This window comes from Mercurialis annua, linkage group LG1-X, assembly GCF_937616625.2.
Source record: "Mercurialis annua linkage group LG1-X, ddMerAnnu1.2, whole genome shotgun sequence".
Lineage (NCBI taxonomy): Eukaryota > Viridiplantae > Streptophyta > Magnoliopsida > Malpighiales > Euphorbiaceae > Mercurialis > Mercurialis annua.
Genome location: NC_065570.1, coordinates 48,746,960 through 48,759,628, shown reverse-complemented (window position 1 = coordinate 48,759,628; position 12,669 = coordinate 48,746,960). Strand labels below are relative to the sequence as shown.

Sequence of the window (12,669 nt, the reverse complement as noted above, 5' to 3'; positions counted from 1 at the left end):
AGTACAAATGAACTTTTTCCTAAATTAGAGTATAAATGCAAAAATATTTCAATGTTGTTGGTTTTCAAGTAATTAAATCTTTTTTTATTTAATCAAACCAACTGATTTAACTAAACTTTTTATCAAATTTTACCAAATTAGAAAGGTGAATTGATCGAACATTTGCTTACCCTTATCATTATAACCAAATAAAATGTTGCCAAAAGAAGAAAGAAAGTTCAATAAATCTGAGATTGTATAAATGTCGATTGTTCCTCTTCTGTTTTCAAATTGCAAATGCAATGCTTCTCCAAAAATAGGCCAACACATAGAGCCAACAGAGATAAGGTTAAGTAGAATTGTCAAACGCAAAGCCTATACCTCTCTATCTACATATAGCTAGGCAGCAGCAGCAGCATTATCAATCTGCATTGTTTCATGCAAAATATGAAATGTTGTAACACAGAATTGGTGGAGATCAGTGGCGGAGGTGGTGGGTTGTTCTTCACGAGGTGGCGGCACCTGAATGATTCATATTTTCAACTGTTTGACAAAAATAACCCCAAATATTATTTAGGGACAACATTATTCTAATTTAAATTTAAGAATTTAAAAACTATTTTTCTACTTTGATTAGAATGTTTGATAATGCTAACTCATTTGAGAGACTTATGAGTCATTCAAATATTTGTCTACAGTTATGATTATTCTTTTATCATTGGTGAGAAAAAAATTAGCATTTGTAGAAAAAAATTGTTCTTGAATTTTAACAAAATGTTGTCTTTAAAGACACATTAATTAATGATTATTTAATATATTTTATTTAGAATTAATGTGTCTTTTATTAATTGGTTGTTGTAAATAATTACGCCACGTGTCACGTATTAAATGAATGGTTCATAATCCTACGTGGTTGACTTGGTTCACCTAAGAATTTCTCAGGTGGTGGGTTCAAATACCAGCTACAAAATAGAGTTGGATTTGCTAATCCAGTCAGCTACATAATTATATTCTCTAAATATATGAGAGAAATTACACGAAATGACTTGAGAAGCAAGAACTAGGATCTCCTCTACGATAGGCTTAATATCCCATGGGACTTCTTCATCGTTATGTTTGCAACAGCGAATCAAAACCAAAGAGTCAGACTCACAATCCACATGAGACCACTTATGGAGGATTGCACACCTGACTGCTTCCATGAGAGCGAGAGCTTCTGCCGCAAGGGGAGACCTACAAAAATAAGATGCTGCTTTGCCAAAAACCATGGAGCCTTGATGATCTCTGCAAACAACATCAGTCTGATCAGATTGAAGTCTGCTGTCAAAAGAGGCATCACTGTTAATTTTCAGTCTTCCAGATGGAGGCAGAATCCACTTATTGGGGGGAAATTGAGATCTTGGAGCTTTTGGAGGAGAGCGGTTGATGTCCTTCTGAAGACAGAAGTCGTTCAAAGCATTTAAAGAAGTGTTGTTGGGAATGATGGCTGTCCCTTGGAAGATGAGAGAGTTCCTAGCACACCAAATTTGCCAACAAATATTAGCGACATATAGCAGGTTATCAGCCAAACCGGCTGCAGACAGAGTATCATTCATGTGGAGCCACCAAATTGAAAAGGAGGTGAAATGCATATGCATGGGGTTGATTCCCAGGTTAGAGGAGAACCATGCGAATTGAACATTATCCTCTTGATTAAAAAAGTTCAAGAAAACAAACTTCCCTCCAAGTAAAGAGACGGAATTATGCAGGATGCCATGATTCAGCAAATAAAAAACAATGTTAAGCAGGTTTGATTAACTTCCACAGTAACAAGAGCTAAACATGGAGATGAAGGATCCAACAAAGGAGTAAGGACAATCAGTCGTTTGTGAACCACCTGGGCGTAGGAATGAGAATCTCCCAAAGACAGAATGAAATTATGATGCTTGGAATGATTTTTGTACTGGCACTACAAGAAACTTGATTTTTAGAAACGTGAGTTGTCGTTGTGAAAACCTAAAATATGGTTGTTAAAAGTTTTTAACAACGACAAACGTGGTTGTGCGTGTTGGCGTAATGTAATGTTTTTTATAACGACTTTTTCAAATAATGGTCGTTGTTATATGTTTTACAAAATCTATAAGATTGGTTGTTAAAAGTTATTAGTAACTATAAAAAGTCGTTGTCAAAACATTATAATATTAATTATTATTTTAATATCTTATATAATTTTATAATTTTTATAATTTAAAATACAATTATTATTAAAATTTAATATTTTTTATTTTTTGATTGATATATTACAACAAAAGTAAAAATTATTTTTATAGTGAAGGGTGAGTTTCTTTTATAGTGAGAATGCATCATTCTCATTTCATTTATTTTCAATGTGGGATTTTAACTATTTCTTCTTTCTTTTAGCAACGAAATTATTTGTCGTTGTAAAATGATAATATTTAAAAACGACACATATTAAATCGTTGGTAAAGCAAATAATTTACAATGACATGATTAGTCGTTGTAAAATAATTATCTTTAAAAACGATATAAATTAAGTCGTTGCTAAAAGTATAACTTTTAATAACGATTTTATTAGGCGTTATAAAATAATTATATTTAGAAACGATATTAAAATAATCGTTATAAAAGGTATATGTATTGTAACGATTTTAATGGTCGTTGTAATAGACCGTTGCTAAAACTCACTTGTCTTGTAGTGTGGTTAACAGCAAAAGAAACCAGACGTTGCATGGTTCTAGGTATAGGGTTATGGAATTTGAAATATAAACTCTAATCTTCATTTAAAAATAAACTCTAATCTTCATTTAAACCAATGAAGATACTGTTCAATCTGTAAAGTGAATCCCCTACATCCTATTTTGGCTCGACATGGATAAATGTTTTGTTCGATAGATTCTTCTAACGTGCCATAGTAACCCTACCTCGGATACAATATTTGCCAAAAACCTTTTACAAATATGAAGAAATACCACTTTTCTGGAAAGTTCTCCAAGTAGAGGACAAAAGCTGGAGAAGAATGGTAACCTGAACCTTCTCTGGATGGCGGACCTGATGCGAATAGTGGGGTTTAAGGTTCAGGGATAATTATACAACACAACCGTTGCGCGATATCATTCGTGTAACAAACCAATAATGTGTTAGTCATGTGGAATATTTAATAGAAAATAATAATAAATGATAATTAAAAAATTCATATAGCAAATGCTCATTGGTTTGTTGTAAATGACATAGCGCAACAGTCGCATGAGATAAACACTCAAGGTTCAAAGGGGACATGATGACGTATGTCTACTCTAAAAAAATTCTTATAGAAACTAATTTGTTTAAATGAGCTATCAACACTTCGATTATGCCATACTTGGATTCCTTCTTCGATTTTATGCTCTTTTGACTACTTTTGCATGAGAAACAGACTTGAAACGAGTGAAAAAGAAGAAAAACGAAATCCGGAAAACTGCTGTCAAAAAGCCCCGCCGCCGCCGCTGTAACCGGCGGCACCGCCACCCTGTCCTGCCGGCGACGATAACTTAAGCTGGCGCCGTGTTCTTCGTTTTCAGCCTCCCAAACTCGCTTTTCAGATCTTCCAGATTTCCAGACGTGTTTTCGGGCTCATCCGAACTATGAATTAGGCTCAGTTTGATTCCAGAAATATTATTTTAATTGTAGGACCTATATGTAATAGTAAATGGGCTTAACCCGATATTTTTTGGGCCTCGAAGCTCGCTATTGTAATCTGCCCAGTCAACCTATCCAATCGAACAAGATCCGATTTGACCAGCAATTTCCAGACCAATTTCCGGGTTCAACAAGATTTTGAATCATCTCCGGTTTGAACCAGTGGTTTTGTATCGACGAGCCGGTCAACTTCCGTGTTTTGACCGAGAGCCAAATCCGATCAGACTGACGGTCAAATCGAGCCGAGTACCAGACACTAAAAGTCAACGAGGATTAAAAGTATTCCTAACCTTATATGTATATCCAGCTGCCCTTGTGTTTGTTGATAATGTTTACTGCTTTTCAAAAACATTCCAAATCCAATAATAACAGGTTAAGGGACTAATCACCTTAAAATTTTCTCATTAATGCAATTCCAGCCCATCCCTTAGACATCGGATGACTAATACGAAAATGTATTAAACGGCTGTATAGATTTTTCAAGACTCGCCTAATAAAATCAATCAAATCAAATTTATACATCCGATTTTTAGGCTTTGTGCATGTAATCAATACAGACCATCCAGATTTATGCCTATTTGCTAGAATCCTCTAAGGTTTGATATATGCTTAGGAGTACCTGCTCTTGCCTCAAATGCCAGTCCAGATCGATTCATATGTGCGTCAAACGTGTTTACTGCTTTCATACTTGTTTATTTACAACTTTCATATCATGTGAATTGAATATAATGTTGAGATGGGAAATAAAACGAATATGTCCAAGTAAATAAAGCTAGTAACAAATAAGTCAAGCACAAGAGTCTCGGGGAGGTCCACGAACTCTAATCTTTGGTCCAATGCACGATAGTCTTACCGGAGGCGAGTAAGGCTATCTAGTCAATTAAAAGGTATTTCCTAGTTGAAATAGGCGGCGACTCCATTTTTCAAACCATTTTCAAATCAAGAAGTCAGCCATAAAGTTTGGGCGAGCGGCCCCCGAATCCCGCTCCGCTCACAATAGCCCTATTAGTTAATAAATGAACAAAGGATCACTTTCACCCTCGAACTTGCGTCAAAGTATCAAAAAAGTCCAAAGCTGGGAAACAGGATCGTTTATACCCTGAACTTGCGTAAACCGGCTCAAAAGCCCCCCCAACCACCACCGGAAAATTTTCCGGTCATCTTCTCCGATTTGAAGATGACCGGAAAATTTCCGGTCATCACCAAATTCTGTTCCTCGGAGGAACACAGATCTGTTCCTCTGAGGAACAGATCGCGAATCAGAGAAGATAACCGCAAAATTTTTCGGCGGTGGTCGGGTGGTCGGGTAGGGGTAGTGGTCGGGTTAGTTGCTGGGTTAATTCATTGGATTAGATTAGATTGAGTTGATTTATATATTTTTTGTCTTTTTCTAAATTAAATTAGGGATATTTTGGCTGTTTGAAATTTTTAAGGTATATTTCTGACGTGTCAAATGATATGATAAAGTCAGATTTTTTTTAAGAATGACAATTGACTGAAAAACGGCGCCAGGGGTATTTTCGTCATGAGCTTAGGGAGTTTTGTGAGCGCCGCCACAAAGATCAGGAGGTTTAGCACCCGTTTTTAAACATCAGGAGGTTTAGTGCCCGTACCCCTTAAAATCAGGGGCCATGAGCGATTATTAGCCTAAATTTTTAAATGGACAACTATTTATAAACGAATAAAATTAGATAAATGGAAAACTAAAACAACGAAGAGAGTAACATTAGTAATTTGCTTAATTAATAAAGAAACTTGTAATACTCATCCCAATAAAATTTGAAATTATCCAACAAAAGGCTATTAATTTCACTATGCATGCATTCAAGGAATTGATATCGAAGTAGTTGCATGGTTTGTGGTGTTAAATAAATTGGCATGCAATCATTTAGTGACCGTACTTCCATGTAAGTCAATGCAATTCAACTAGAGCATAGTATAAGACTTTAATTTAAAAGGGCAAAAGAATTTTTTATATTTAGGACTTTCTGATTCCTTAATTTTATAATTATGCTAAATTTATTTAAAGGTTAATTGTAAATTAATCATGAATTTTACCCTAATTTATAATTACAATACGAACTTTAAATTTTGGTAATGTCAATAACCATCTTTTATTTTTTTGGCAAATTGGCACACCAATTTAAAAAAACATTGATGTGAACATTGTAATATACTGCAACGTGTCGTTGCATGATTGTTCGATGTATCAATTTGCTAGAAAATAAAAGTTACTAGTTACTAACATTACCAAGTTTCAAAGTTCGTGTTATAATTAGAAAATAATTAGGGTAAAGTTCGTGATTTAATTTGTAATTAACTCTTTATTTTATTTTAAATTTAACGTATTTGCAGACATATAACACATTTTAAATTCGCATAATCCTTTTTAAACTGTAAAAAATTAACTATGTAAGTAATTATTTATATAATCAAAAATTAAATCATGAATTATACATATAAATTTTGAAAAAGGATAAAAATTTGGACTTTGATATAATTGTTTCCATTCATAAAATTATCGGATCGGAATGTTCAAGTTAGTTTTAAGGAATATATTTGATAAAATGATTAAAATTGTGGATATAAAAATTCTTTTTCCATCTAAAAAATTTAAATTAATTTTTTATCTACTTACTAGACAAATACTTGTTAATATGATAAAAACACATTCTTTAAATAAAATGTCAACTGAATAATTATTAATTGATAGCGTTAGAGCATAAAGGTTTATTTTGATAAAATTATCCTTTTATAATTTGCATATGATTTCTTCTTATTAATAATGAAGGATGATTTTATCAAGATAAACATTTTTGCTCTAACCCTATCAATTGTTAATGCACCAGATTCCATCAGAATTTCGAAGTTAAACGTGTTTGGACGAGAGCAGTATTACAATGGGTGACCTCCTGAAAAGTCCTCGTGTTACACCCCTTTTTAAATTCTTGAAAAATACTTTATGACATGTAGTGAAACCTTTGAAACCCTAATTCTACTATTCTCAACCAGCCGTCATCCTTCTTAGGGAGGTGGATTTGGCCTTTATTTGGCCAAAATCACCTTCCTAAACTCTAAATTTCTCTAAATTTCTCATTTTATCACAAATAAACAGTGTCTTTTATAAAAATCACAAGTTTTGTTGATTTTTTTTAGTTTTCTTTTTGTATTTTCTACCCTAAAATGGGTTCCCCTTACTCTTTATGGGTCCCAATTCCTTTTTCATTTAGTTTTTCGGTGTGTCCAGTGTTTTCCGGCATGTCCAACGTTATCATACTTTCCTTCGTGTTTCTAGCGACTGTCCTGATATCTCCGGTCTCCTTTTCGGCATTTTCGACATATTCCTGCGTGTTGAAAGAGTATTTTTATATATTTAAATGCTTGCAACTTACTATGATTTTTAGATAATTATAGATCTAAGATTTTTTTTGTAATCTTTTGGATATGTAATTTATTTAGATTGATATTTGAATAACCCTTGGTGGTTGGTATAGTCCTATTTGATGACTGTTTTATACAACTCTCATCATTTACAATCGAATAGTTTACTCAGTTTGTTGAAAAACCGTTCATTTATATACTATTTATTGTTATTAATGAAGTTTTAGCCATTGAAAAAAAAATATTGAAACTAGATTAAAAGTAAAAGTTAATAAATTTAGAAAGATTTGTAAGTGAACATATTTTTGGACTATTTACATTTTGTTAATTTTTTTGACAATATTTACATTTCATTATTAAACTTATAAATAGGAGTGTATACCAAACCAATCAAATAATCATAGCGTACCAAATCAAAAACAATCAGTTTGGAGTGGAGTAATTTTTCAAAATTTCCTAGTTTAATTTTTAATTTTACAAATTTAACTATATATGCTTAATAATTTTTTTATAATAATATTATTTTCTTATGTCTTTAAATTGTTGATATACAATTAAGTTTTGATTTGATTTTGAATTGAATATCACTTAACTTTTTATTTTTTATATTATCTTTTATCTCTAAAATTTTAAATAAGGAGAATTATTTTTGTATTTTGGCTCAATGGAATATCAAACAAAATTTTACTCTACAATTCAGTTTGATTTATTTCTTAAAATATCGAAAGATTTTAATGTTTTTATCATCGAAACGAACCGATTGACGCACGTTCATTCAAACAAATATAAGCGACTCTAACGCGAAATACAAGTAAGGAAAAAATATATCAAAATGAAGACTTTAAATCAATCAAACTTTTTAACATGGAATTCTATAAAGTTAAAGAAGTTGAAAAAACAAAAGAGAAAATCTGAAGTAAATAGTGGAAAATATTCTTCATGGATGAAACCAATGTACTAAAAGGTTTCCATTGGTCATTTGGCTAACCCAAAAAATAGGCATTAAAATTTTAAAATAACTTGAGATGTAGCTCACAAAAACACAAGGACAAGAACAACAAATTCACACTTAAACCTAGACGTTTCAGGTTCAGCAAATCAATTCCCAAAGCATAGGGTTTTTACTCTAAAACCCTAAGAACCGAACCGGCCATGTTTGGTTTGCATGCTAATGTGACTTTTTTTCTCTTAAATTTCTGTCATTCCCAAGATCCAACTATCTCCACTACCTTATCTTTATCATCTGCATCTTTGTCTTTCTATTTTCTTTCACTTAATCGAAAATATGAAGCTAATGGTATTCTAAAATTTCATTCAACATGTTCATTAAACAAATTAAATGGACTTATTTATTTTATAGTATATGGAAAAAACTAGGTTAATGGAATTTTATACGTATATGGCTATTTATTTTGCGTCCAAAATTTTAGATAATTGGAAGATTAATTTATTTACATTCCATGTCTGTATAGTAGTTATACTCTTTATCTGTATATGGAAAATATTAGGCTGATACATTTTAGATTCCATGTAAAATGACGATTTAAATTAGGAAAATTTTAAAATTTGCCTCCAAATATTTTAGACATTAAAAACAAATTTAAGCTCTCTCAAAAAAAAAAATTAATTGAATGAAATTTTTTTATACAGAGAAACAAATTTAATGAGTTTATTTTATTTAAATTATCAAAACAGTCCTTAATAAGGGTAAAGTGGGCAAATATTGTCTTAATAAATACTTTTTTTTTTGGGTAAGCTCATCCAGTTTCCAAGGCTTCGCCTTGACTAATCCGGATCCGACCCGCGTCGCGCACCTGACATGGTGGGTAAGTCTGCCAGTGAGAATTTTCTGCATTCACAAGGACTCAAACCCGAGACCTTGCTTAAGCGATATCAAGCCGCTTAACACTTGGACCAACTCCCATTGGTTATTAATAAATACTTTTAGTATTCTTTTCCTCGTTTTCAAACGAAATAAAGATAGCAGTAGCCAGTAGAAGCAAACGAATCCAATCCATAATATCACAGCCGCTACCCGCCATGTTTTCAGAGATTTTCAGCACCAAAAACAATACGCATGTCAAACCCTTTAAGCCCTTCTCTCTCTATAAAAGCCCCATGCAAAATTCCAAATTAAAGGTCCTAAACTATACCCATTCTTCTTCTTTTTCTCTCTATTTTCTTAAACCCTAATTTACATAATCTTGTTTAGAAAAGAAAATGGAGAGTGAAAACACAGGAACGGGTGGTTCTGGTAATGGCAGTGCGGGAGCAAATAATCAAGTGAACTCAAGATGGAACCCTACAAAAGAGCAGATAGATATGCTTGAGAATATGTATAGTCAAGGAATAAGAACACCAAGTGCTGATCAGATTCAACAAATAACATCAAAACTCAAAGATTATGGTCATATTGAAGGCAAAAATGTGTTTTATTGGTTTCAAAATCATAAAGCAAGGCAAAGGCAGAAACAAAAACAAGAAAATATTGCTTATATCAATCGTTATCTTCATAAAGCTCATCATCAACCTGCAGTTTTTGCTCCTCCAAATGGTTCTTTTCTAATTTACTTTCATATAATAAGATAGTATTTGTTTTACTGTCAAACTATATTGTATGGAAATTCACTCCTAAATCGTGCCTTTTTGCTTCTATTTTTGAAAATACATATTTAAAATTCTATATTTCTTAACTATTCAAGTTAACAAATATTGTTTGGTTATTTACATTTTGAAGTTTCTTATTTTAGCTTTTCTGTTTTCTAGTTAAAGTACAATTTTTTTTTCATATTTATTTTTGGGTTTATTGTTTTGTGTTTATATTAATCAATAGTCAATTTTGTTTTCCATCCTATTGTTTCATTACACGCTGTCTCTTCATGCAAATGAGCTCGATATGCGTGTATTTAACTGTTCTTTTTTAAGTTAGAGTATAGATTTTAAATTACAGATTCTATTTGTCACTTTTTGTGTACCTTTGTGCTCTATAGTTATGATTACAAATTGATCTTTAACATGTTATCTGATATTTTCAAAATTCTGTTCAATCTCTTTTTAAGTTCTTTGATAGTATATTAGTATTTGACATTGATTATTTTATTTTCTATTTCAGTTGTTTGTGGGTCATACTATATTCCACAAAGCAATTTAGGGTTTTATCCACAGTATCCAAAGGTGATACTCCCTAGTAGCTGCAAGAGAAGACAAAGAAGTAGCTGTGGTCAAGAGTATAACAATGTGATGATTCAGGCTAAGGCTAAGGCTAATGATCAGAAGAATATAATTACTCAAGAAACTTTGCCTCTTTTTCCTTTGAACCCTACTGGTTTTTTACAAGGAAGAGAAAATACTACCAGTTCTTCTGATAATGCAATTAGTTCTGCTACTCCTTCAAGTTGTTCTTCTGATGAGACTACCACTGGTATTTTTGAAAATGTGGCAAAGCCCTACTTTGATTTTTTCTCTGGGCAAGGTGATGATCAAATTCCTTTTTCAGAGTGACAAGATGTGCACTAACATGGTGGTAATTTGTTTTTCTCGTTTTAAGTTTTTGGGGAGATGTTATTGGTTGTAATTGAATGTCAGGTAGTTAACTTTAGTCAAATCTTTATGTGAGAGATACTTCAACAGGCATTGGTTGAGTTTTGTTTTTCAATATGGAGTAATATTGAAGCTTGGATTTAGACAAACCAGTAGTGCATTGGATTAACATTTTAATGCTTTAGTGCCTCGTCAAATTATATTTTATTATTCATTAATTATTTATCATAAGAATAAAAATAATTTATTTTAATAGTATAATTAGTTATAATATAAAAAAAATGACAAATATATATAAAACGGAACAATATAACAATAATACTAAATTAGCTTGAATGTTACTAAGCATGACAAATTACAACAAGTACGAACTCCTCCTATACTTGCCACGTTGCACAGAGAGAGAGAAAGGAAGCCACATCTCATAACACGGAGCGAATTATTTGGCCAATCAATTGATGCGCGCCACATACAAATCGAAAAATTTACCAAATCTCAATATATACAAATCATATACATTTCAGATTCACCATCTTCTCTAAATATGAACTAACATTATTTATGAACAAAGAAATCACAAACCTCAAAACAGTAAATTCTAACAATTATTATAATTATTTATAAATTAATAGATACATCATACCAAAAGATCGGTATCTCATTTGTATGTAGATGGAATCTTTACTTGTAGATTTTGAAGTTATTATTGGAATCATGAAACTAGAAGATACATCATACTCCTCCGTCCCGTAAAAATAGAAAAATTAGCCACTTTTTTTGTCCCACAAAAATAGAAAAAGTAGTATTAGTTGAATAAAATTTATTGAATATTAATTAATTTGAATGTATGACTTTAAACATATGAAATTTCATTGGACAATATTTATGTGGTGGCTTTGCTTTTTGTAAACATTAAAAAAATAAAAGGGCCTTTTAGAAATTTTTAATACAAATTAACTATAACTAACTAATTTTTAATTCTTATGAAAATGCAATTTTTTTTTATCTTTACGGGACAGAGGAGTATTTGAATCTACTGGATATAATATCAAAAGAGCTGAAATTGAATCTATAAGAAAGAGAATTGAGATCAAGTATCAAGTTAAAACTCAATATCCACCATTAAAGATTATTAATGATTCGTACTTCAAATTTTACATGGAAATCAAGAAAATACAGACAATCTTTACCATGCAACCTCTTTACATAGATATTAATAGTGATACACTACCGATACAAGCAAATCATCAAAGTTCAAGAAGTATATTTACAAGTATTTTATATTCATATTACACAAACAATCATCAAACTACAGAGATGGATGCATATACATTTATGATACGTCTCCCATAGAGTTGTGATACCTTCTCACAAATAAAAAAATATGCTACTCTTCTTACAAAGGACAATGTTGAAACAAACAGTATGAAGGATAATAAAAACGGTAACAGAAGAGAAAAGTGCACAATTGCAAATAGTAGCTGAACCAGTGGAAGAGATAGAATTAAAAGTTAGTCAATCTTTTAAAAACAAAGCATTCTGCAAACATGCATGGGATTTCACACAATCAGGCATCCCTATCAGCACAAGACTGTAAAATCGTGTTAAAAGCAACTTCTATTCAAATGTAATAATGATACATGTAATTGTTATCTTAAAGCTTCTAGTAGCAGAAATTCAAAATCGGTCATCATTCAAAACTTGAACATGAAACACACGTGTCATGTAGATATAAGATTTAACAGTCAGAGATAAGCTTCATCATCATATATGCAGACTCCATCAAATAGAAATACCTCAAATGTCAAATCGACATACACACCAACAGATATCAAAAGTGATTTAGAGATGATCAATGGGGTCAAGATCAGCTATATGATGGCTTATAGATTAAGAGAAAAGGCATTTGAAATTATACGAGCCAATCCATCAGAATCATATAAATTTCTACCGACTTTCTTACAAATGCTTGGAATGACAAATCCAGGATCAGCAATAGATATTAGGTGAGAGACGACCATTCCTTCTTGTATGTTTTTACTGACTTGAATGCTTCAATTAAAGGGTGGCAGTACTGCAGCCCCGTTATGATTG

General features: G+C 31.8%; 1 protein-coding gene across 1 annotated transcript; it reads left to right on the top strand.

Moving 5' to 3' along the window:
* Positions 1-9,199: 9,199 nt before the first annotated feature.
* LOC126672790 (WUSCHEL-related homeobox 2) lies at positions 9,200-10,662 on the top strand. The gene is made up of 2 exons (XM_050366744.2): positions 9,200-9,589; positions 10,148-10,662. Exons 1-2 carry the CDS (start codon positions 9,256-9,258, stop codon positions 10,534-10,536), a joined length of 723 nt encoding a protein of 240 aa, XP_050222701.1. The 5' UTR covers positions 9,200-9,255; the 3' UTR covers positions 10,537-10,662.
* Positions 10,663-12,669: the final 2,007 nt, after the last annotated feature.

Excerpts from the sequence above, each read along its gene's own strand:
- LOC126672790 (XM_050366744.2), top strand. The coding sequence starts at position 9,256 with ATGGAGAGTGAAAACACAGGAACGGGTGGTTCTGGTAATGGCAGTGCG. Across the intron at positions 9,590-10,147 it reads AGTTTTTGCTCCTCCAAATG|TTGTTTGTGGGTCATACTAT; the intron begins GTTCTTTTCTAA and ends TTTCTATTTCAG.